This window comes from Vipera berus, assembly GCF_964194415.1.
Source record: "Vipera berus genome assembly, chromosome: 5".
Taxonomy (NCBI): Eukaryota; Metazoa; Chordata; class Lepidosauria; order Squamata; family Viperidae; genus Vipera; species Vipera berus.
The window spans coordinates 71,205,893-71,233,152 of record NC_138207.1 but is presented as its reverse complement, the minus strand read 5'-3'; the positions used below and the strand labels follow the sequence as shown (position 1 = coordinate 71,233,152).

At 45.9% G+C, this 27,260-nt stretch overlaps 1 protein-coding gene across 1 annotated transcript in view; it reads right to left on the bottom strand.

The window, feature by feature from the left end:
• Positions 1–25,990, bottom strand: part of KNDC1 (kinase non-catalytic C-lobe domain containing 1) — a gene marked incomplete at its 5' end in the record, with an annotated part of 84,928 nt that extends 58,938 nt beyond the window's left edge. Inside the window, 2 exons of the mRNA XM_081328587.1 lie at positions 15,008–15,206; positions 25,925–25,990. Coding sequence (XP_081184713.1) covers positions 15,008–15,206; positions 25,925–25,990 — 265 coding nt within the window. The remainder of the gene's footprint in view (positions 1–15,007; positions 15,207–25,924) is intronic.
• Positions 25,991–27,260: the final 1,270 nt, after the last annotated feature.

Below are 27,260 nucleotides of genomic sequence, written 5' to 3'. Positions count from 1 at the left end.
TAACAAATATAAACTGCTAAACTCAAACATAACATTAAGTCAGTATCTCTTAGCTTATTGAGCAAGCCAATCTGGGTTGTATATCATACCATCATAGAAACAGACTACTGCAATGGGACAGGAGAGATTACAAGATCTATACACTGTTAAATTCAACATCATTTAAGACTTTTAACATTTTACAATGTAACTAACCTGCAATGGAAGCCAAACTGGCTTTGCAAATATGCAAAGCAATGGAGTTGGAGAAAAGTCAATGAAGATGTGAGTAAGTTTATTAGAGTTTAAGCCAGGGGTATCCAACCTTGGCAACTTTAAGACCTGTGAACTTCAACTCCCGAATTCTCCAATTCCCAGAATTCCTCAATTCTGTCAGTTGAAGTCCACATAATTTTAACACTGCTGAAGTTGGACAGCCCTGGTTTAAGCTAAGGCCCAACGACAGACATATCTTATCAGTAGTATAGAGCCATAGAGTAGACAAAGTTACTCCAGCCATATCAGTGCTAAATGGCTTTCCAATAAAGTTAGAGGAGGTATTTAGAGAGATACCACTATATATTGCATTGTAATCTACCGGAAGTAATACAATTGCATTGCTAAAATAGGAATTTAAAAGTTAACGTGAAACATGAGAAAATTTGTCAGACTGGCATGACAGCAATGCGTACACACACAAAATTATCTGTTCCATTTATTTTGGTTCACATAGGGAGCTTGAGGAATTTAATATCTTCTGAAAAATATGATGGAAATAATTAAGGGGAAAATAATATTTCATACCTGCAGTTTTCCGCTTTGTTTTAATCTCAAGTTTTCTCTGGATCCGAGGGAAGTTACAAGATCCTTCTTCAATCACAGCGGCTCCCAACTTTTTCTATACCCCACACCCCTAGAATGCTTCTAATATATTCTCGCACCCCTTACAAAAGTTCAAAATAATGGCAAGGAATTCTGCATATACACTATAATTTTGAAAACCCAAGTTTTCGCACCCCCTGGAATATGGTCCTGCACCCCCGGTTGGGAACCCGTTCTATCAGAACCTTAAGAGTGTCTCTATTTTTTTTTCTTGTTGCTCTTTTTAATATTTTCTGGGAGGTCTTGCTTGCCAATTGCCTATAATCAGCAGTCCCCAACCTTTCCGGCTCTTTGGACTGGTCGGTGGCAGTGGGGCTGGTTCCACACAAGTGGTGGATGCATGCACACAACTCCATTTGCACTAATGGAGGGCACACATGCCGGCTGCTTGCACAAATGGAGTTTTGCGCACTTTTCTCCTCGCCTGATGCTTGCGTGGCCTGGTTATCAGGCTGTGGATCAAGAGTTCGGGACCCTTGGCCTATATTATTTGCTCCTTGATATTTCTATGTCTACTCAACTAAACATGAAATATGGGGTACCCATCCACAACCTTCATGTGGGGCTATTTCTCCTCAGTTTTACCCCTTGATCTATTTCCTTCAATATCTCATCAGAGCATGCTCCTTGATCCTATTTTTCTGGAGCTAAGGTCATATCCCTTCAACATTCCATTGTGATATAGCAGACATGTCAAACACAAGGCCCGGGGGCCGGATCCGGCCCGTGAAGTGGTTTCATGCGGCCCGCGAAGCCATCCTGGAAACAGTGAGGGAACGGCTCCCTCTGCCTTGGCCCCGGCCCAGAGACCCTCCTCCTGCCAGAGACCCTCAGATCTGTCCCACTCCTGCCCAGGCCCCCATAGGCACCCTTGATGCGAACGATGTAGAGCTGGCCACGCCCACCCAGTAGGCCATACGGACTTTAGCCACGCCCTCCCAGTAGGCCACACCCACCCAGACCACACCCACCTGCCCCCCTGAGGGCAACCGCAATGCTGATGCGGCCCTCAATGAAATTGAGTTTGACACCCCTGTGATATAGTGTTCTTTCTGAAATATTCTGCTAAATAATTAACACCTCAATACTACAAATCCTCTCAACAAATTTAAGATTAGCAAACTCCCAAATCTATCTTGGGTATTTTTTTCCCTACTGTTTCCAATCTCTTAAATAAGGACAGGTCTTGGGGATATCTCCTTATAGTTCAAAACAAAAAAAGGAAATATTTCCTAGATTTGTACCAGATGGCTCCTTGATTTACTTACACTTTCACTGAAAAGAACCAAGAATAAGGATGGAGTGAAGCTGGTTATAAAGAAGGCTGATGCTTCAAAAACTTCCCAAGTATCCTGAAACTTCACTTCTTAAGACTTTACTGCAATCTGATTCTTCCCACCATAAAAAAATAAGACCCTAGGAAAGTAGATTCAGGTAAGGGTTCCCTTTTGTGTTAAAAATACCACCTGTGGTGGGACAAAGGAGGAGACAGAATGAGGAAAGTAGCACCAGGCATTGTGATACGAGTCTCACCCCTTTTTCAGGAGTGTTATTACTGACAAAAGAAGCAAGCTCTTGAAGATACTCATGGCTCCTGATGAACTGGTTTTGTTCTCTTCACAATCTTCCTTTAGTAAGGAAAGGGAGATTGAAACAAAGGTGGATTCCTCCAGAGCCATAGGACCTGGTGCTTACAGAAGCTTGAAGCTTGGCTTCTGGAGAGCCACATGTCAGCAGACAAAGCTATAAGAACATTGATCCCTACCCATGGATATCATCCACACTGCCATTCACTGTTATATACCAAGCCACATCTTCACTTATAAATTTCCCAAAGCACCAGAAACATCAAACATACCTTCCAATTCATTCTTTGGCTTATTATTTTGTAACACAACCTACCAGAATTAACCAAGGTTTCAGAAATGTCACAAATCACACATAATACATGTGTGGGTAACAGTTTCGGGGGTGGGGGTATACATATATAGAAGTTGGGACGAGTAACAGGCGCTCACTCTGCTACGCGGCACTTGGGATTCAACCCGCCAAACTGCCGACCTTCTAATCGACAAGCTCAGCGTCCTAAGCCACTGAGCCACCGCGTCTATATATATACATATATATAGATATATACCCCCTTCATGGATTACTGCCTTGTCGTGGCGAAGGGGCTTGCGTAATTCAATGAAGCTATGAGCTATGCCATGCAGGGCCACCCAAGACGGAAAGGTCATAGCAGAGAGTTCTGACAAAACATGATCCACTGGAGAAGGAAATGGCAACCCACTCCAGTATCTTTGCCATGAAAACCCTATGGACAGTACCAAAAGGCAAAACGATATGATGCTGGAAGATGAGCCCCTCAGGTCGGAAGGCATCCAATATGCTACTGGGGAAGAGCAGAGGGCTAGTACTAGTAGCGCCAAAAAGAATGAAGCGACTGGGCCAAAGCCGAAAGGATGCTCAGCTATGGATGTGTCTGGTGGTGAAAGGAAACTCCGATGCTGTAAAGATTTTTTCTCCATAGGAACCTGGAATGTAAGATCCATGAATCAAGGAAAGCTGGACGTGGTCAAAAAAGAGATGACAAGACTGAACATCGACATCTTAGGTATCAGCGAACTAAAATGGACAGGAATGGGTGAATTTAATTCAGATGACCATCAGGTATACTACTGCGGGCAAGAATCCCTCAGAAGAAATGGAATAGCCTTCATAGTCAATAAAAGAGTAGGAAAAGCAATACTGGGATACAATCCTCAAAATGACAGTATGATCTCAGTTCGAATCCAAGGCAAACCATTCAATATCACAGTAGTCCAAGTCTATGCCCCAACCACCAGTGCTGAAGAGGATGAAATTGACCGGTTCTATGAAGCCCTACAGCACCTTATAGAACTAACACCAAAAAATGATGTCCTTATCATCATGGGGGATTGGAATGCTAAAGTAGGAAGCCAAAAGATAACCGGAATAACAGGCAAGTTTGGCCTTGGAGTACAAAAGGAAGCAGGGCACAGGCTGATAGAATTTTGTCAAGAGAATACAATGGTCATAGCAAACACTCTTTTCCAACAACCCAAGAGACGGCTCTACACATGGACATCACCAGACGGTCAACACAGAAATCAGACTGACTATATGCTCTGCAGCCAAAGATGGAGGAGCTCTATACAGTCAGTAAAAACAAGACCAGGAGCTGACTGTGGCTCAGACCATGAGCTTCTCATTGCAAAGTTGAGGCTTAAACTGAAGAAAGTAGGAAAAAGCGCTAGGCCACTCAGGTATGAATTAAATCATATCCCTGTTGAATATACAGTAGAGGTGACAAATAGATTTAAGGAATTAGATCTGATAGACAGAGTGCCTGAAGAACTATGGACAGAGGTTCTCAAAATTGTACAACAGGTAGCAACCAAAACCATCCCAAAGAAAAAGAAATGCAAGAAAACAAAATGGCTGTCTGAGGAAGCTTTGCAAATAGCTGAGGAAAAGAGGGAAGCGAAAGGCAAGGGAGAAAAAGAAAGATATGCCCAATTGAATGCAGAATTCCAGAGAATAGCTAAAAGAGATAAGAATGCCTTCTTAAATGAACAGTGCAAAGAAATAGAAGAAAACAATAGAATAGGGAGGACCAGAGATCTTTTCAAGAAAATTGGAGAGATGAAGGGAATGTTTCATGCAAAAATGGGCATTATAAAGGACCAAAATGGCAGGGACCTAACAGAGGCACAAGAGATTAAGAAGAGGTGGCAAAATTACACAGAAGAACTATACAAGAATGAACTTAATGTCGCTGATAATCACAATGAGGTGGTCACTGACCTCGAGCCAGACTTCCTAGAATGTGAAGTGAAGTGGGCCTTAGAAAAGCTGAGCAACAACAAAGCTAGTGGAGGTGACAGTATTCCAGCTGAGCTATTCAAAATCTTAAAAGACGATGCAGTAAAAGTGCTACACTCAATTTGCCAGCAAATTTGGAAAACTCAACAGTGGCCACAGGATTGGAAAAGATTGTTATGACTCAGGGCCAGCCGGTGGGTCCGGCAGCCGGTTTAGATGTATCGGATGACTCAGATGAGGGGGAGGAGGAGGGTGTGGAAGACGAACCGGCTGATGATGGCTTGGAGGCTTTGCAGAGCCCTCAGCCGGGGACCTCTTCTCAGCTGCGTGAGCCCGATAGTGCGGAGGATGATGACCCACAGCTGGCCCTGTTCAAGGACGCCCGACGCAGGAGGCAGTCGAGCAGGAACAAACAAAGAAAGGCTGTGGGACTCCTCGGGAGGAGGCACAGGGAGACCACGCCCTGAGCTCTCAATAAAAGGAGTGTTTGGGGAGGGGCTGGTTGCTGAAAGCAACCCTTCCGCTTGAGGATTCAAGTTCCTGTGTTTTTGTTTCTTGTTCTGTTAATTGACTATTAAATCTTGGCAAACGCTTTTCAGCCTTGGACGCTCTCCAGTCTCTTCTGTTTGAATAGGGGTTTGCCTTATTACAAGGCCGGAAGAGGGCTGGTTCAGAACAGTTTGCTTTCAGCCTCCCACCCCTTACTACTACGATGGAGCAGCTTCTTGCCGAGAATGCTCAGCTCACCCAGCAACTCACTTTGCTGGCAGCTCAGGTGGCTCAACTGCAAGCGCAGGTACATGCTGCACCCCCACCCAGGAGGAAATGTCAGATAGCTATGCCGGATAAGTTTGCTGGCAACCCAGAACTGTTTCCTGCCTTCCTGGGACAATGCCAGCTTTTTATCAGCGTGAGAGCAGCTGATTTCCCCACTGACCGAGATAAGGTGGGATTCGTGTTGAGCCTTCTGTCGGGGGATGCAGCTCGTTGGGGCACGCCTCTGCTGGCACAGCCTAGCCCTTTGTTGGATAACTTTGGGGGGTTTTGTGACCATATGCGCCTCATGTACGAGGACCCAATTAAGGCGCAGACCGCCACCCGACGCCTGAAAGCTTTGAGGCAGGGTCAGCGCCCCCTACAGGCCTATATCAGTGATTTCCAGCTGCTTAGCCAGGATTCCGCCTGGAATGAGGCTGCGCTCGTGGATGCCTTCCAGGATGGCTTGTCGGAGGAGGTGTTGGATGAGCTGGCCCGCGTGGACATTCCCTCAGACCTGAATGGGCTGATCCATCTTTGTCTGCGGATCGATGCCCGGCTGCAGCAGCGAAAGAGTCGCCGTGCCACCCCACAGACCCCTGCCGCTCCTGTTGTGCGTGAGCCCCCAGTCCAGAGGGAGGAGCCAATGGAGCTGGGTGCCGCCAGGTCCCGTCTCTCGGTGACGGAAATGGACAGACGACGATCGGGGGGGTTGTGTTTTTACTGTGGGGACCCTGGACATTTGGCTGCTTCTTGCCCGAAGAAGCGTCAGCGGGCATCAGTGACCAAGCCTGCCCCGAGAAAGTCTTCTACTTTGCTGTCGGGAAACGGCCCGAGCCCGATCTAGACGGTGTGATAGATCGGGCGACCCACAACGACCACGCCGAGCGACGCCGTTCTGACGGTGCCTGTGAACCTCCACGGCATTTGATTTTGGAGGCACGTCTGATCCTTCCTGGCAAGCCAGAGGGGATTCCGGTCCATGCCTTAATTAACTCTGGGGCTACCACTAACTTTATGGACTCGGCCTTCGTGGCCAAATGGGCTGTTCCCCAGTGTCCGGTGGATCCGCCCATGCTTGTGGAGACCATCGATGGTCGAGTGCTCCTGTCCGGGCCTATTACGGCCGCCACGCAACCCGTGTGTATGGCCATCAGTTCTCATGTGGAGGCCATCCAGTTCTACATCACTTCGGAACTGCACTTCCCCGTGGTCTTGGGTCTGGCGTGGCTCCGGGCGCATGATCCACAGATCTATTGGTCTCAGAACTTGGTCACCTTCCCAAGTTTGCAGTGCGTGGACCACACCCGCCATATCTGTGCCGGCCAGGTGGAGGGTTCCCCAGGGGTTTCCTTGCCTCCCGAACTGTCCGACTTTGCTGACGTGTTCAGCGAGTCAGAGGCGGACCAATTGCCCCCGCACAGGCCCTACGACTGCTCCATTGATCTAGTCCCTGATGCGCCTCTCCCAGTGGGGCGTTTGTACTCCATGTCGGAGCCCGAGTTGGCTGCATTGCGGGACTTCCTGACAAAGAATTTGGCTCGTGGTTTCATCCAGCCCTCGTCCTCGCCAGTGTCTGCGCCCGTGCTCTTCGTCAAAAAGAAGTCGGGCGAGTTACGGCTTTGCTGTGACTACCGGAAACTCAACGCCATCACGGTGCGTAACCGCTACCCGCTGCCCCTCATCCCCGAGCTCTTGGACCGACTCCGGGAGGCTAAGATCTTCACGAAACTGGACCTGCGTGGAGCTTACAACCTCGTCAGGGTTCGGCCGGGTGATGAGTGGAAGACGGCGTTTGGTACTCGCTATGGACATTTCGAGTACACGGTGATGCCGTTTGGCCTGACCAACGCCCCCGCTGTGTTTCAGCATTTTATGAACGACATCTTTCGAGATCTGTTGGACCAGTTTGTCGTGATTTACCTGGACGACATCCTGATTTACTCCCCGTCGCGTGAAGTGCATCATCAGCATCTCCGTCAGGTCCTGCAGCGCCTCCGGAAACATCGGCTGTTTGCCAAGTTGGAGAAGTGCCAGTTCTACCAGGTGACCATCGATTTCCTGGGTCACCGCATTTCTCCTGAGGGCATCGCCATGGAACCGAGTAAGGTTGAGTCGTTGCAGAGTTGGCAACCCCCGCGTCGCGTGAAGGATGTTCAGCGACTTCTTGGATTTGCCAACTACTATCGAACATTCATCCCTGGCTTTGCTGCCTTGACAGCCCCCCTTACCCGGCTCCTGCAGAAGAAGACTCGGTTCCAGTGGAACACCCCAGAACAACAGGCGTTCCAAGCTTTGAAGGACGCCTTCATGAAGGAGCCCATCTTGAAGCATCCTGACCCGCAACGGCCGTTTGTCGTGGAGGCGGACGCCTCCGACATTGCCATTGGGGCCGTGTTACTCCAGGCAGCGACGCCCAGCGGTACCCTTTTCCCTTGCGCGTATCACTCTCGGAAATTGAATCCCTCGGAGCGCAACTATACCATCTGGGAGAAGGAGTTGCTGGCCATCAAGGCGGCGTTCGAGGCTTGGAGGCATCATCTGGAGGGGGCGCGGCATCAAATCGAGGTCCGGACGGACCACAAGAATCTGGAAAGCCTGCAGACCGCTCGGAATTTGAACCAACGCCAGATCCGGTGGTGCCTCTTCTTTGCGAGGTTTGACTTCCGGGTGCGGTACATACCAAGCGGGCACAACCAGAGAGCGGATGCTCTGTCCAGGAAGCCCGAGTACACCCGAGTGGAAGACAAGCTTCCGCCCAGGACAGTGATCCCCGTCGAGTCTTTTGCTGCGGTGCGGGAGCCGGTGGATATTCGGGCTCGGATCCGGGAGGCGCAGCAGCAGGAGGCGTGGGTGGCTCAGCGGAAGGAAGAGGTGGGGCCAGATTCGCCTTGGTCGGTCACGGATGGACTCCTGTATTATCGTGACCGGCTCTATGTTCCAGGAGGGCCACTCAGGGGACTCGTTCTCAGCCAGTGTCATGATAACCCGGCTGCGGGGCATTTTGGCCTGTTCAAGACTCTGAACCTGGTCTCCCGTACCTTCTGGTGGCCCCGAGTCCGACACGACGTCCAGTCTTATGTCACCTCCTGCGTCCCATGCAGGCAGGCCAAGTCAGCGACAGGGGCCCCGCCTGGTTTACTGCAGCCTTTGCCAACACCCAAGAGACCCTGGGGGGCTGTGTCCATGGACTTTCTGACGGATCTACCCCCATCCTCCGGCTTCACGACAGTGTTTGTGGTGGTGGACATGCTGACCAAGATGGCGCACTTCATCCCCTGTCGCGGCTTACCGTCAGCTCGCGCCACTAGTCGCATGTTCATCCAACAGGTGTTCCGGCTGCACGGCCTCCCCGATAGAGTCGTCTCCGATAGGGGGGCCCAGTTTACAGCCCGCTTCTGGCAGGAGTTGATGCGGGCGTTGGACATTAAGGTTTGCCTCTCGTCCGCGCATCATCCTCAGACCGACGGGGGTACCGAGAAGGTCATCGGCATCTTAGAGCAGTATCTGCGCTGCTACGTTAACCTGCAGCAGGACAATTGGGTGGACTATTTGGCCATAGCCGAGTTTGCCTTTAACAACTCGCAGCACACCTCCACGCAGATGACACCGTTCTTGGCCAACGTGGGTTATCACCCCCGGTTTTTCCCCCTTTCGCCCGTGGACTCACCGGAGCCGGCAGCGAACGAATTCATGGCGGAGTTACAGGCGATCCATCGGTTGGTGCGACGGGAGCTGGAGAAGGCCAAGGCCGACTACAAGAGGTTCGCCGATCGGTCGAGAAGGGATACGCCTCCACTATCGGTGGGGGATCAGGTCTGGCTGTCCACCAGGAACCTACCATCCACTCGGCTGGCGAGGAAGCTGGACCACCGTTACCTTGGACCGTTCCCAGTCGAGGCCGTCATCAACCCGGTCGCCTATCGTTTAACTCTGCCACGTTCCCTGCGCGTGCACCCCGTCTTCCATCGGTCCTTGTTGGTCCCCGAACAACCGGCTTGTCCACTTCACCAAGCGGAACCTCCCCCATCAGGACCTCGCGATGGCGGCAGCACCCCCGAGTACGAGGTCGCCAGCATCAGGGATTCTCGCTGGCTGAAAGGTCGCTTCCAGTACCTGATCGAGTGGAAAGGGTACGGGCCGGAGGACTTCACATGGGAAGACGCGACCGCCGTTCATGCCCCTGCGTTGGTGACTGCTTTTCACGAACAGTTCCCATCCCGACCGCATCCGGATCGGCAGACCCGGGGGAAGGGCCCTGCGGTGCGGGATAGTGTTATGACTCAGGGCCAGCCGGTGGGTCCGGCAGCCGGTTTAGATGTATCGGATGACTCAGATGAGGGGGAGGAGGAGGGTGTGGAAGACGAACCGGCTGATGATGGCTTGGAGGCTTTGCAGAGCCCTCAGCCGGGGACCTCTTCTCAGCTGCGTGAGCCCGATAGTGCGGAGGATGATGACCCACAGCTGGCCCTGTTCAAGGACGCCCGACGCAGGAGGCAGTCGAGCAGGAACAAACAAAGAAAGGCTGTGGGACTCCTCGGGAGGAGGCACAGGGAGACCACGCCCTGAGCTCTCAATAAAAGGAGTGTTTGGGGAGGGGCTGGTTGCTGAAAGCAACCCTTCCGCTTGAGGATTCAAGTTCCTGTGTTTTTGTTTCTTGTTCTGTTAATTGACTATTAAATCTTGGCAAACGCTTTTCAGCCTTGGACGCTCTCCAGTCTCTTCTGTTTGAATAGGGGTTTGCCTTATTACAAGGCCGGAAGAGGGCTGGTTCAGAACAAAGATCAGTTTACATTCCAATTCCAAAGAAAGGCAGTGCCAAAGAATGTTCAAAGTACTGCACCATTGCACTCATTTCTCATGCTAGTAAAGTTATGCTTAAAATCCTACAAACTAGACTCCAGCAGTATGTGGACCGAGAACTACCAGAAGTACAGGCAGGATTTCGAAGAGGCAGAGGAACTAGAGATCAAATTGCCAACATACGTTGGATCATGGAGAAAGCTAGGGAGTTCCAGAAAAACATCTACTTCTGTTTCATTGACTATGCTGAAGCCTTTGATTGTGTGGATCATAACAAACTGTGGCAAGTTCTTAAAGAGATGGGCGTACCAGACCATCTTATTTGTCTCTTGAGAAACCTTTATGTGGGCCAAGAAGCAACAGTGAGAACTGGGCACGGAACCACTGATTGGTTCAAAATTGGGAAAGGAGTCCAGCAAGGCTGTATACTGTCACCCTGCCTATTTAACTTACATGCAGAGCACATCATGAGAAAGGCACGGCTAGAGGAATCAAAAGTTGGAATTAAGATTGCCGGAAGAAATATCAACAACCTAAGATATGCAGATGATACCATTCTAATGGCAGAAAGTGAAGAAGAACTAAAGAGCCTCTTGTTGTGGGTGAAGAAGAAGAGTGCAAAACCTGGGTTGAAACTTAACATTAAAAAAACCAAGATCATGGCATCCGGCCCTCTCAATTCCTGGCAAATAGATGGGGAAGAAATGGAGGTAGTGACAGATTTTATTTTCCTGGGCTCCAAGATCACTGCATATGGGGACTGTAGCCAAGAAATTAAAAGACGCTTGCTCCTGAGGAGGAAAGCAATGGCAAATCTAGACAGCACACTAAAAAGCAGAGACATCACCCTGTCAACAAAAGTGCATATAGTCAAGGCTATGGTCTTCCCAGTTGCAATGTATGGCAGTGAAAGCTGGACCATAAAAAAGGCTGCGCGCCAAAGAATTGAGGCCTTTGAACTATGGTGCTGGAGAAGACTCCTGCGAGTCCCTTGGACTGCAAGGCGATCAAACCGGTCAGTCCTAGAGGAGATCAACCCTGACTGCTCTTTAGAAGGCCAGATCCTGAAGCTAAAACTCAAATACTTTGGCCACCTAATGAGAAGGAAGGACTCGCTGGAGAAGAGCCTAATGCTGGGAAAGATTGAGGGCAAGAGAAGAAGGGGACGACACAGAATGATGTGGCTGGATGGAGTCACTGGAGCAGTAGTTGTGAGCTTAAATGGACTCCAGAAGATGGTAGAGGACAGGAAGGCCTGGAGGAACATTGTCCATAGGGTCGCGATGGGTCAGACACGACTTCGCAGCTAACAACATACATACATACATACATACATACATACATACATACATTTTTTGGCTTGCTAACAAAGAATAAAGGGAGACCAATATGATAATTTCAAACTTATTTGTTCTCATCAGTCAGCCATACCCTTCTGAGATTCGAACCTGGGCCGACTGTGTCTTAAGCAGTTGTTTTAACCCCTAGGCCACAGGCTCTCTCTCTTTCTCTGTTAGCTGAGAAGCAAGGAAGATATGTGTTAAATGTTTGTTAAGCATTCAGAATACACTTGCTTAGTCCCAGACACGGGACAAATCTTATTTCCTGTTTCAGCCTAACCCAAGGCCATCCACAGGCAGTAGTCACAGCAGTGACAGCTCATATTTGTTTAAATTTTTTGGATTACTAACATACCCTTCTGAGATTCGAACCTGGGCCGGTTAGAACAATTGCCTAAGGTGCAATCGGCCCAGGTTCAAATCTCAGAAGGGTATGGCTGACTGATGAGAACAAATAAGTTTGAAATTATCATATCAGTTTCCCTTTAATTCTGTTAGCAATCCAAAAAATTTACACACACACTCACACACAGACACGTATATGTATGTGTGTGTGTGTGTGTGTGTCTGTATATACATATACATACATATACAGTATATATATTTGTGTTTGTGTGTGTGTGTATGTATGTATGTATGTGTATGTGTATGTTTTATTTATTTATTTATTTAATTTAATTTGTATACCGCCCTTCTCCGGAAGGACTCAGGGCGGTGTACAGGGCAATAAATACCAAAAATACAAAAGTTAAAAACAAATTAAACAATTGTGCCCGAATACAATAAATTAATTAAAACAGTAAGCCTGGTAGTAACCCATCAGGCCAGGCCGGCTTGTTCAAATAAATAAGTTTTTAGATCACGTTGGAAGGAGCGCAGGTCGGGAGTATATATATATGTGTGTATGTATGTATATATTATCGCTCCTTTGTCTCTGGTTGTACCAAGAAGTTGAAATGTTAGATAGCTTCAAATATGATGAGTCCTCCATCAGTATACTATACTTTTGCTTATTTCTAATTTCCCACAATACATTCTATCGCATAGCCATGCTATCTTAGCCAATTGGTAATAAATGCACAAATATTGCCTCTGTTGCATGAGCTGCACTAACTCCCAATTTTCTTACAGGTGCAATTCAAGGTCCTGATTATTACCTTTAAAGCTCTACAGGGCATGGGACCAGATTATCTGGAGAACAGCTTCTCCCAGAGAATAGCTATCCATCCCACCAGAATGGAGAGAGGGGCCACAGTCCAGGTCCCTTGGGAGGCACAGTGGCTCAGTGGCTTAATGACGTCAGAGATGGTCTTTGGTCCAGCAGTTCAAGTCCCAGCACTGCCTGGGGGAGTGAGCTCCCATCACTCACCTCAGCTTATGCCCAGGTAGCAGTTTGAAAGCATGCTATATCCGAGTAAATAGGTACATTTCGGTGGGGAGACAAGCTGGCACTTCTTGCAGATGGTTACAATCCTGCTGGCGCTGGGCCTTTCCAGTTGTGACACCCATTTGTAAGGAGACTTTGGTGGAGGGAGAGGGCTCCAGATGATGCAGCAGAAAAGCCGCTCATCTTTCTTTCTGGTACAGAGCTAGCTCACCCCCTGTGGCGCATCTTGGGACACCGCCGAGTGTGAATCAAATAGGGCTAGCAATGTTAGGCAGCCAGACTAGTACTCTGCATTAGCACTGTCATTTTCTGGCTAATATAATATCGCCATGCACTAAAAAAACAACAAAAAAGTAAAACAAAAACAAAAAGCCTCCAGCTTCCTTCCTTTAAATATTGCCATCTCGTGGGAACTTTCAAGGATATCTTTTTAGTGCAGCCCCCATCCCATGGAACAGGGCTTTTCAACCAGTAGTACGGATACCACCTGTGGTACATTGGCACCTGCCAGGTGGTACGCGACCATCCTAGAAAAGTGGTAGCGGGGGAGGGGATTGAGCTGAACCGGTGGCAGCACCGCACAAGTCTGAGCGAGAGGTTGGCTGGAGCTGCAGGGCTGTCAGGGCTCAGTGGAAGCGCCAGGATCAATGCTTCTTCGGGGCTGTCAGGGCTCCAGCTGGAGCTTGGCAATGATCCCGGTGCTTCTGCTTAGCCCAGAAGAAGCGCCGATCAGCTGGAATGTTGCAGCTTCCCCAGGGTCTTGTGATTTACATTCAGATGCTTGGCAGCTGATTCATATTTATGACGGTCACAGTGTCCCAGGGTCATGTGAAGTGACCAAAACCTGCTGCAACCACCCAGCAGACAGGGGGAATAAAAACCAAACAGCCCCCACCCCACCCCCACTGCCAATCCTCAACAGAAATTCTCACAACAGTGAAAACCTTGGACAGGAGGAAGAGCGACGGGCAGGCAGGTGTCTTGCACGGCTGTCGCTTGGGGGGGCACTTTTTTCAGTGCCATTGTAACTTCGAACAGTCACTAAGCGAACTGATTTAAGTCGAGGACTACCTGTACTTCATCACTTTTTTCCTTTTTTTTTTTTTGGTCATCATGTTTTTGACACCTTGCTAGGCGACTGGTGGTACTCGGATGTTGCCATATCCTAAAAGTGGTACAATGGGTGAAAAGGTTGAAAAGCTCTGCTATGGAACACCCACTTCCCTGAGTTTAACAGGTCTCTACCCTTTTACCCTTCCAGAGATCACAATATCTAGACCTTAAAACCTGGCAACCTCAGGATGGGAGGAGAATGTGGGTGTCGCACCAGGCTTTTCTGTTTTTAGTTTTATTGCTGTTGGTTTTTATACAGTTTGCATTATTTTATACTATTTTTATAGTGCTTTATTAGTTGCAAGCCATCCAGAGTTGTTTTAAGAGGGAGCAGCTATATAAAAGTTTTAAATGAATAAATAAAATAAAACACACATAAAATCTGTTCACTAAAGGAGTGGGGGGGAGTTATTTTTGCTAGCTTGAGCTTTTTAAACATTAAATAATGTATGTTACCACTAGAGCTAGTTAACATCAGCTTTTCTCCAGTTAGATTATATATTTAGTGTTCATTATATATTCTATCTATATTTCCTCTCTTGGCTCTCAGATTCTATTTTACGTTTAAAAACTTTCATACAAAAGCATGGTAGCATTTATTGCATAAAATCTTCTGGAAAATACAGTCTAGATCAAAGAAATAAATTTAGAACCACATAAAATTTAATCTAGTACTCTTTGTTCAATACTATAACGCCTAAATGAACATACATTTAGTAGCTATAACCTAATTTAGCTTGACGTGAGCTGACATTCATTGTTGCATTTAAGAAATTATGGTTCACACTCTAATTAAAATCCATGTAGAAATCTGACAGAGAGAATATAATGTTTTACTACATTCTCTCAGTGGGATTTTTTTTTATTTTTCAACAAATTGCCTACCAGCCTACATACTTACCACTGATCTGTTCCATGAAGCACACATTGCCATTGGTGTTGAAAGCCAAAGTGTCAGGGGTAATGCAAAGTGTCTGGAAGATTGTAGACTGGACAATGTTCTTCAGAGAGAGAGCACACTCCAGGCAAATAGCCCAGATAGCTTGCTCAGTAAGACAGCTATCTTGCAGCGAGAGAACATCAGCCAGCGACACATTCTCCTGCCAAGAGAAAAATTCAGAATTACTCCACACTTCAGGATAGCAAACTTGATGAAGCTGGCTCCAAGTAATGCATAATCCACCAACCCAACCTATTTCCAAAAGTTCAACATTTTCTAAGACAAAAACCTAGAAGGTACTTTTGTGCTTCAGGTTGTGCCTTCATGGTCAACTGCTCTAAAGCTGCTTACTTAATTCTGCTTTACTGTTTTAGATTTCTTTCCTCTCTTTCAATAATTTTCTAATTTGCAGCTGCAACCATCTCTAAACTTCCAAGTGTATCTTATCTGGAAGAGTGGATTCCGGATATCAAGCATCACAGTGTCAGACAGCAGAAAGTTCACAGAACAAAGATCTCATGATCAACACTAGAAATTGACATCATGCTCTTTCCTTCTTAGATCTTCTTACCAATGTTAAATATTATTTTTGGACAGGCAAGCGGGGAAAGAAACACATAATCTGCCATGGAAAACTAAAGGAATCCCTAGAAAAAATTATTTTTAAGTGCCTATATCATTTTATTGATTTTATATTGCTTCATTTAACTGCCCTGTGTAGAATCCAGCAGGCTCTTTAGTTATTCAGAAGCTGCAGGACATGAAGCCGAAGAAGAGAGCAATAATGAAGAAAAAGAAAGTGAATGAATATGGTTGCCTGCTATATTTGGCAGTGTTTCAGGGTGGTAAGAGGAGAGATACATGTGCACGTCTCTCTGTTTCCTGCATATTCAGATGTTCATTTAGAGGCTCTGTCTAAGATGACACTCTGCCTTTGGGGGAAGAATGAAGACGAAGATCCACTGCAGGAACACTGTGACGTAATAGAATTGCTCACGTTCACTCAGAGATGGACACCAGTTGGGCAAAGTCTAATAGGATTAACTCAGACAATGTCTTGTGAGATCATCTAGGATTCTTTTGAGTTCTTTCAGGAAGAGTCTATGGATATAGACAGAGCCCCCTGTGGCATGAATTCTATAGGCTTGAGCCATGACTTTCCTGTATCCAGTTTTGGCTCTGGATAGACTCACCCTCCGATAAAAGGATTGGGTTCATGACTTGAAGGGGGAGGGTCCTCTTGAACTCATGATTCCCACTAGAACAGTAGAAGGAGATCATGGCAAGGGAGGAGTGTTACTCCAGCTTCAACTGATATTCCAGTTCCCGGCCTCTTTAGTCTAAGAGGCCTTCACAACAGTGGCACATGCCTCATCATCTTGCAACACATTATTACACAGGGCTGCCTTTTAAAACAACTTGAAGCTTTTGATTGGATCAAAGGTTAACATTTAGCAAAGTTGATATCAATGTTACATAGATAAATCATGTATATCAGGGGTCTTCAAACTTGGCCCTTTTATGACTTGTGGACTTCAACTCCCAGAATTCCTCAGCCAGGCACACTGGCTGAGGAATTCTGGGAGTTGAAGTCCACAAGTCATAAAAGGGCCAAGTTTGAAGACCCCTGATGTATATTAACACAGTTACATTGCTGCACTGATTGGTAGTTTAATTCTAGGTCCAATTCAGAATCATGGTTATTACCTATAAATCTTTACACAGTACAGATTCCATTTATAGAATTCCTCCAGCAAAGTCCAACCCATTCCATATATTCCTTTAGAGAAGAGATGCTGATGATCTCCACTCTACAAGAATGCCCCATGATGCCCCTTCTCAGAAGCTGTTTTCACATCTTGTAGCACCTCAGATGATACCACTCTAATGGCAGAAAGTGAAGAGGAACTGAAGAGTCTCTTGTTGCGAGTGAAGAAGGAGAGTGCAAAACTTGGGTTGAAACTAAACATTAAGAAAACCAAGATCATGGCATCCGGCCCTCTCAATTCCTGGCAAATAGATGGGGAAGAAATGGAGGTAGTGACAGATTTTATTTTCCTGGGCTCCAAGATCACTGCAGATGGGGACTGTAGTCAAGAAATTAAAAGACGCTTGCTCCTCGGGAGGAAAGCCATGGCAAATCTAGACAGCACACTGAAAAGCAGAGACATCACCCTGCCAACAAAAGTGCGTATAGTCAAGGCTATGGTCTTTCCAGTTGCAATGTATGGCAGTGAAAGTTGGACCATAAGAAAGGCTGAGCGCCAAAGAATTGAGGCCTTTGAACTCTGGTGCTGGAGAAGACTCCTGCGTGTCCCTTGGACTGCAAGGCGATCAAACCGGTCAGTCCTAGAGGAGATCAACCCTGACTGCTCTTTAGAAGGCCAGATCCTTTTCAAACTCACATACTTTGGCCACCTAATGAGAAGGAAGGACTCACTGGAGAAGAGCCTAATGCTGGGAAAGATTGAGGGCAAGAGAAGAATGGGACGACAGAGAATGAGGTGGCTGGATGGAGTCACTGAAGCAGTAGGCGTGAGCTTAAATGGACTCCAGAAGATGGTAGAGGACAGGAAAGGCTGGAGGAACGTTGTCCATAGGGTCGCGATGGGTCGGACACGACTTCGCAACTAACAACAACAACAACAGCACCTCAACTCTTGAGTACACATTACCCCAATCATCTATTCTTTAGAAAATCTCTTAAGACCTCATTATTCCTCTGGGCAGTTGGATGATAATGATGATAGTGCTACCTTGATTAGCTGAGTTTCCTTTGCATTTTAATGTCTTTTTTTTCTTGGACTTTATATTATTTTGCTATGATTAGAAATCACCTTGAATCCAAGAAACAGCAATTAGATAAAACCTTGTACAGGTAACTAAATAAAAATAACCAGAGTTCTCAGAAAAAAAGATGTTTAAACTTTTATGGCAAAATAATTAAAAACCTACCCAGAAACTACAGAACTTCATTTATAGAAATGTTTAAGAAAGTTATCTAGTATATACAAGTAATCACCTACAGTTTGGCTTCTAAAGGGGCTAAATGCCTACAAAACATTGCCAACTGGCAGATTTCTAAAAAAAGGGGAAATTTAGAAACCCAACCCTTCTTTTTTCCCTCTCTTTTCTTTCCACTCTTAGATAATTTTTGTCAAATTTGCTTCATTCATCTATTTTTCTTTTGATTAATGAGTCTCTGTGTGTATGTGTATATAAAGTATGTACGTATATAAAGTCATATACGAGATTTTAATATTAAGTAATTAGTTTAAGATCAAAGCCTTTATCATATAACAAACTCTTTGAAGCAATTTGCAGTGGTGGTTTTTTCAATGTTCTATTCAACTTTGGATGAAAAAGTTAAATAATTTTATGTATGTCATATTGTCACCTTAAATTGTAATTAATACTGAAAGAAATTTTTTTCATCTTCTTTATTTTCAATACCCTAAGCCAGGCATGTCAAACTCACAACGTCACATGACGTCGCACGATGTATCGGGACTTTTTCCCCATTGCCGGCAATGGGGTGGGCGTGGTTTCGGCATGACACATCTGGCCTGTGGGCTGACAGTTTGACATGTCTGCTCTAAGCTATCTAAATATGTTAATAATCTTCAATTAAAGTAAAGGTAAAGGTTCCCCCGCACATGTGTGCTAGTCGTTTCCGACTCTAGGGGCCGGTGCTCATCTTCGTTTCAAAGCCGAAGAGCCAGCGCTTGTCCGAGGACGTCTCCGTGGTCATGTGGCCGGCATGACTAGACGCCAAAGGCGCACGGAACGCTGTTACCTTCCCACCGTAGTGGTCCCTATTTTTCTACTTGCATTTTTACGTGCTTTCGAACTGCTAGGTTGGCAGAAGCTGGGATGAGTAACAGGCGCTCACTCTGTTATGCGGCACTCGGGATTCGACCCGCCAAACTGCCGACCTTCTGATCGACAAGCTCAGCGTCCTAACCCACTGAGCCACCGTACTGTATTGAAACAACAAGATCTATTAAGATTTATAACATAATAAAAACGGGGGGGGGGGGGGAAGAAAACTTCTAAGGCTTAAACTTATGCCAGACTTGACCAGCCCTCATTTCAGAACCAGAATGTTTGTCTTCTGAAATCACTGAGTGGCAAAACCTGGGGGTAGAGTTAAAAGAGGGATCAGCCTAGAATCCCTACATAGTCACAAGCAGACTAAGTTCAACCCCTCCTTGAATTCCATTGACTATTATCTAACTCCTAGCTGGTGCTAAGCATTAGCTGAGAAGATTCCTATGTGTAGGTTGTTTAACAATAAATCAATGTAATTGGATGTTCATGTGTAGACCTGGTTTTTCCTTGCTTAACAGTTAATACCTTATTGCTTATTAGGATTTCAATATTATACTCTAGAGTTACGTACATATTTTACTCACTTCCATGTGCTCTTAATTTATTCTATTTGCTCTGTACACATTTTTTAAAAAATTACATGTAACTGTAAATAAAACAAACACTTAAAAATAATAATACTACGGTCCCAATGGAATGTTCAAATAAAGAACCCATGCTGTGTCCCTAAATACCTGAAATCATATTCTTATTAGTCCAATGAATGGAACAATTAGCTCAATCCACAGTGTGCTTGTAAAACATTCTGGCTTCCGTACTACATTTCCTGGCAAGCCTATTTAAGAATGGAAGATATACTCTCTTGCTAAAAGAATACTGTAGTAGAATAGCTAAGCCCCATGGCAAATGCTTTTCCTCTGGTTACAATTCTACTGTTGTAAATATAAATGGTCTTACCATATGGAAAAGGCACAAACGTGTAAAAATTGTGTACACACAATGAAAAAGTAATATTCTCTCCAGATGAGGGTGGCCATATTCATGGGAAAGCATTTTAAGCATTAATGGAAGGATAAAATCATCCCAGAATTCCTCTGCTTTTCTGTTCTCAGAAAAAGATGCCCTCTCACTCAAAAGGAAAGGTTCAATTCTAATTTATTTTTAACTGTATAGCTTGCCATCGAACAATTATTTAGCTTTTCCAGCAGTTTATTAGCTGAAAAATTTACTCCTGGATACATTCAAGGGAAAAAGCTCTACTGAGCATCCAAATTGAATAGAAAGATGGGGTACAAAATTGTTCAATAAACAAAATAAAACTAAGAAATTAATATTATTGTAATGGATTTTTTTGAAACAATGTGTAATCTTGAAAATAGGAAGATTAGGTAAAGCCGCATCCAAACCCAATATGCTAAATGGTCTTCCTTCTATTTCAGGGTTCCCCAAGGAGGTCCTTATGACTCTGAGGGGCTGATGAGACTATCCAAGAGGCTGGGGAAGTCAAAAGGAGGTTATTTATTAAATGTCTCTCTGTGTTAGTAAATGTCTATGTGATCACTAGGAGTTGAAAATGACTTGATGACCCATAATCATCAGTCAAATGTCTGGGGGTGGTGGAGGTTCAATAAGCAATTGATAAGTGATCAATAAGCAATTGAGAAGTGATCAATGGGCAATCAATTAATCTTTTGGGGTCTTTATAAAGCTTCACACCAGTCTCTACTCTTGAAGATAAGATGACTAGAGGAGAGACAGTATTACTCAGGGTTGGAGGGTCAACTGGTGATGGCTTTGAGTCATTATAATTGTTGTTGTTATTACAATTAAAGTAGTATTTATTAAATTATTTTCAACTAATAAATATTTGATTGTTGATGAACTTTCTGAAATTTCATGAAGGGGTTTACGAGCTGAAAAGTTTAGGGACCCACCAACGTCAGTCCAATCCATCCTAAAGATCAATGTGGGTGACAGTTGTTGCAACTAATTTCTTGCTGATTTGTTTGCTTCTCACGAAAAAAAGTCATATGTTCTAATTTAAATTTGATGTAGTAATTAAAGGTTTTGAATTAGAAGTTGGGAAACCAGGAGTTTTAGTCCTGCCTTGGGTTTAAAACAGGGGTCCCCAACCCCCCGGGCCATGGACCGGTACCGGGCCGTGGCATGCCAGCAACCGGTCTGCACAAACAAGTAAAGCCTCATCCATGGGATGCAGGCAGCACACAAAGCCACACACTCTCTGGTCTGGAAAAAACCTCTCTGCACGGAACTGGTCCCTGGGGCCCAAAAAGTTGGGGCCCTCTGGTTTAAAAACCAGGTGGGTAACTGGGTCAATTAAGTCTCTCAGCCCTGAGAAAAAGGACTTCTGGCAAGCTACTTCCTAAATGTTGCCAAAAATATCTACAGGGACTTCTCTATAGAGAAGGAATCAGGGATGGTTCAATGGACCATGACAACAACATACTACGATGGCCTTTCAGACCAAGATATGAAAAAGTTACTTCAAAATTAAACAGTGAGTTTCAAATGCTATTTAGAGAGGAATGAAAATTTATAGCTAGTAGTGTAAAGGTGACCTATATGACAGATCTTTTATTCTAGCCAACTATTTGTTTCATTTGTTTCACATAGGAAAATGTTTTGGTTAGTTAACTCTTGCCATCTGTAACTTTGGAAGAGGTGCATAAGAATACAACTTTATAAGACAATCTTGGTCTCCTCAGGCAGGCTGATTGAGTCAATTTTCCACATTCAATTGTCCTATGTACCAACCTTGGCTCTGATGTAATAAAGTCCTTATTAGGTAATAAAGAGCCAGTTTGGTCCAGTGGTCAAGACACCAGGCTAGAAGTCAGGAGACAGTGAGTTATAGTCCCATTTTAGGCATGAAAGCTAGCTGGGTATGTCATTCTCTCTCAATCCAATCCACCTCACAGGTTGATGTGGAGAAAATAGGAGAAGGAAGGAGTATTAGGTATGTTCACTACCTTAATTTATTTATAAACAAATAATAAAGGTAGGATAAAAATATTATTGCTCCCTAATCTGGGCCAGCTAGATCAGACATGTCAAACAGAAGACCCGGGGGCCAGATCCGGCCCGTGAAGTGGTTTCATGCGGCCCGCGAAGCCATCCTGGAAACAGTGAGGGAACGGCCCCCACTGCCTTGGCCCTGGCCCAGAGACCCTCCTTCTGCCAGAGACCCTCAGATCTGTCCCACTCCTGCCCAGGCCCCCCTAGGCACCCTTGATGCGAACGATGTAGAGCTGGCCACGCCCACCCAGTAGGCCATACGCACTCTAGCCACGCCCACCCAGTAGGCTACGCCCACCCTGGCCATACCACCCGGCCCCTTGAGGGCAACCGCAATGCTGATGCGGCCCTCAATGAAATTGAGTTTGACACCCCTGCAGTAGGCCATACACACTCCAGCTGCGCCCACCCAGTAGGCCATGCCCACCCTGGCCATACCCACCCCCCCACCCCCCACCCCCGAGGGCAACCACAATGCTGATGTGGCCCTCAATGAAATTGAGTTTGACACCCCTGAGCTAGATGAAGAAAATGCTTCCCCCACTTCACCCTCCTGACATATTTTTTGCAGAAATTATTGGGAAGGTTACTAAAATCTGTTCAATAGCAACTGCTGTACAGAATATATGGATTTAATTTTCTACATTGGTTAGGTTAGCAGTTCTATTTGATATGTGCTTGGTTTTGATTTTTAAATGTTGTTTTCATTTTCTTCTTGTTTTGCTTTTATTTATTTGAAGCTTTGGCGGCATTCCTCCTGTGGAACAGCTTAAGTACATATATATATATATATAAAAATCCCTCTTTGACCAAGTTTCTGAAAAGTGGTGAAAACCTGACTCTGAAATAACACTTGGAGGATGTCAGATTTCCCTTAATGATCTACTTCAGCTGGTTAGTGCTATTATAATTTATATTACTTGCAACTACTTTGATACCTGTAATTATTCTCTGTTTTGAAGCAGAGCAGCATAGAAATACTAGGGATAAATAAAAATAAATAGCATATATTCATTATGGCATTGGGCCATAAATAAATGAATAGTGGAATAAGTGGGAAACAACATGTATATCCCCAAGTACTTTTTCAGGTGCAATATAAAGTTAAAATGCGACACTTTGGAAAAGTAATATAACACCGTCCAAAGAATTACATTTGGACTAAACCTAGTTCAATCTTCCTTTTTCAAAGTGGCCAACCAGATTTCTACAGGGAAAGCAGGACACGAAAATCTCAAAATAGCTACTACATGTTCCCATTCTCATAAGCATTTGTCTGCAAACCTGGAGCTACTACTGGTAGTTCTCAACATACAACTAGTGACTGTCTGAAGGTACGTCAGACGCCCCACCCTAAAAGCTACTTACAGACCCGATTCCAAAGTTACAGCCACAATGTTCATCTGTCCTTAAGACAGACTGCAGGGATGCTGCAGCAGGAACCCCCATCCATTCCCCGTCTCCTCCAACCGGTCCTTGCATATCTTGGGCCTGCTTCCCACACTCCACTGTGCCCCACACCTTCCTCCTCACCTCACGTCCCCCAATCCAATGCAGCTGTCCAGAAAATGGCAGCCACTTCTGGAAAAATGCCACCCAATAGTGAACTTCCCTAACCCAAGCTCCAGAGATCTTTGAAAGGTAAGTGGCCAATTGATAACACAAGATGACAAGGCTGTGGGTCCCAGTGGGGTGGAAAGCAGGCCCAAGGGGAGGGAAGCAGAGCACAAAGTGCCTCAAGGGATGGGGGAGGCCCCTGAGGCACCCCGTGCTCTGTCCCATGACTGCCTCAGGAAGAACAGGCCTCTAAAGTGATGTTCACATGGGTGTGTCACTTAACAGCTGTCACAATTTGCAACCATAATGGGCAGGCTCCTTTATGGTGATTGGTTGAGGACTGCCTGTATATTGTTATTTCAACGACGTCACACTCAGTTAAGAATTTAATGATGCTTTGAAAGAGACTTTCATTAAGAGAAATATTGCCATGGTACTCAAGTTATTGTAAACTCAGTTTCTCAGGAACATTCTTTAGCAGAACATCCCTTAATATTAGGATGAATTGGAAATATATATATATTAAAAAAGAAGAAAAAACAGCCACTATCACACACTTCTCCCAGAAGAATGAAGCTGAAGTCACCAGCCTGAGGATGACGGATGAGATTTCGTCGAAACGTTGCCCTGATACCTCCAATTCTACGTGGGGGAAAACCCGAATGACCAAAGATCTACATACAAACACCCACGAAAATAAATACTTACTTCAACCAGATACAGGTAGTCCTTGACTTACAACCGTTCAGTGTCTGTTCAAAGTTACAACGGCGCCAAAAAAGTGACTTATGACCATTTTTCACACTTATGATCATTACAGCATCCCCAGTCACATGATTTACATTCAGATGCTTGATGGTTGCATTGTGCCGGGGTCATGTGATCCCCTTTTGCAACCGTCTGACAACCCAAACAAATGGGGAAGCCATTCACTTAAGCACTTAAGATTCACTTAAGCACCGTGTTACTAACTTAACCACTGCAGTGATTCTGTAGCAAGAAAAGTCGTAAAGTGGGGCAAAACTCATTTAACACATTTCTCGCTTAGCCACACAAATGCTGGGCTCAATTGTGATCATAAGTTGAGGACTATCTGTACTAGTGAATTCAGCACAGCACAGAATTCAAACCAGCTGACTTTGGCAACTAATAATTGATCAGAGAGGACATTCCAAAGTAAGGCGGAACAATAAAAAGCCTTGTTTGAAAGCAGTTCTCCCCCCACCCCCCCACTTCTTAAAATATTTTACTGATATTGCATGAGAAAGGCAATACAGCTGAATCATGCATATTCGGGCTGCAGGTTTAGTCTCTTTTTAACTACCCGTCCTACAGGAGACAGGTTCATGCAAGTACAGGTAAGTCCTCAACTTACAACCATTCATTTAGTGACCATTCAAAGATACAACGGCACTGAAAAAAGTGACTTATGACCATTTTTCACACAACCACTGCAGCATCACCATGGTCACGTGATCAAAATTCAGACTATTGGCAACTGTCTCACATTTATGACAGTTGCAATGTCCCAGGATCATGCGATCACCTTTTGTGATCTCCCAAGTAGCAAAGTCGCCGGATAAACCAGATTCACTTAACAACCACATTCCTAACTTAACTGCCACCGTTCATTTAGCAACCATGGCGAAAAAGGTCATAAAATGGGGCAAAACTCACTTAACAAATCTCTCATTTAGCAACATAAATTTGGGGCTCAGCTGTGGTCATAAGTCAAGGCCTACCTGTAGCTATCTTTTACGGACTTCGGCCAGTGTGGACTTCTACTCCCAGAATTCCCCAGCCGGAAAGAATTCTGGGAGTTGAAGTCCACACATCTGAAAGTTGCCAAGGATGAGAAACCCTTGATTTAGGTTACAAAAGCGATCACTTTTAAGCGCTCGTTTCCAAGTTACATCCGGGAGGGGTGTTGTTCGAAGAGACTCCTTGGCGGGTTTATACGCCCCGTCCCTCTCGGCGGCTCCTTGCAAAGACGTTGTTCCTAGGATGCGCTTCAAATATACTTGGTGGGACAGGACAGGCGACGCCGCTGCCCAGGGAAGGAAATCGAGGCCACCTGTACGGTTCCCTCCGCCCGTCCCCTCGAGGCGGCGGCACCCCCAGCCCCGGAATCAGTTACCTGACAGGGGTCTCCAAACTTGGCCCTTTTATGAATTGTGGACTTCAACTCCCAGAATTCCTCAGCCAGGCATGCTGACTGAGGAATTCTGGGAGTTGAAGTCCACAAGTCATAAAAGGGCCAAGTTTGAAGACCCCTGAGCTGGCTGAGGAATTCTGGGAGTTGAAGTCCACAAGTCATAAAAGGGCCAAGTTTGAAGACCCCTGAGCTGGCTGAGGAATTCTGGGAGTTGAAGTCCACAAGTCATAAAAGGGCCAAGTTTGAAGACCCCCTGGGTTACCAGGAAGGGCTGTTGCCCCGCCGCCGGAGAGGCTCACCTCGTCCTCCGAGAGCGCCGGCAGGAGATGGAAGTCACAGGACTCTTCCTCCGCAAAATCATCCATTGCGGCTGCAACCGAAGGGTTTCTTTTGCCCCGCCCGGACAAGTGGCGACCCGAGAGGACTCGAACTTCCAACGCCCGGACGCTCTCCGGGACCCGCCGCCACCTCCTCCTCCTCCTCCTCCTCTGCCCGGGGGCGCCCGTCCCCACGTTCTTCTGTAGCTATTTGGGGTCCCGTCTCTTCCCGACGGTTTTGCTCGCCGCGCCTGCCTCGTTGCCCTCCCGGCGCCGTCCGACAAATGTGTTTGCCGAGCGAGGCGGCGGCCCTGGCAACGGAGCGGCCTCGCCCTCCGCCGGGCGCGGGCCAAGAAGGGAGGCTCCGCCTTGTTCCGGGCCAGTGGCCGAAAGAGTGCGAGGCCTCGCCGGCTCTGCTTTTTAAGAGTAACTCCTCTGTAAGCGGAGAAGTTTCCGCGGAAACCCCGCGCTTCAGCTACTCATTGCCTGGTTATTGCCGGAGCTGGTGGCTCTGAAACACTAAGCCTTCCCGCCTTTTTTTTTTCTTCTTCTTCGATAAATTACGGGGCCCTTCTTTGGTGACTCAATGGCGACCAGATGCGGGCCTTACAAATCGTGATTAGCTTCAAGTAGCCTGGCTAAGACTTAACACGGAGATTGGAGAATCTTTGGCTTCATGTATCATACTTTTTATTTAAGAGATTTTATCCCTTATGGCAAGTTGGCACATCATGATAAAATAAACTATTATGGCCTATAAATCAATATAGAGCCTTGGTGGAGCAGTGGGCTAATGCCTCCTTAAGTAACACCAGCTGCCTGCAATTAGTGCAGGTTCGCATCCCACCAGGCTCAAGGTTGACTCAGGTAGGTAAAATGAGGACCCAGATGGGCAAATTAAGCTGACTTTGTAATAATGCCGCTTGGGGTGTGTGTGAAAGCCCTAATAAGCAGGCATATACATAGAATGAAGGCTACTGCTAAGCTTGTAAGCTGCCCTGAGTCTTCAGAGAAGGGCGGGATATAAATGGAATTAAAATAAAAAAAATAAAATAAAATTATACGAGGGGGTCCTTGGGACTCCCTGAGCTTGCTTGACAACGTCATCAGATGGGCTTTTAAACCATCACACTAACATTGATGATATTACCTAGTTTGGGTAATGAAACGTCTGCAAGAAAACAAGCAAACTCAAGAGTGCCCCAAGGAGCCCTCATTTCATCCCTTTGCCGTTATTCCTCAGCCTAGACCAGGGCTTGGCAACCTCGGCTCTTTTATGACTCGTGGACTTCAACTCCCAGAATTCCTGAGTCAGCTA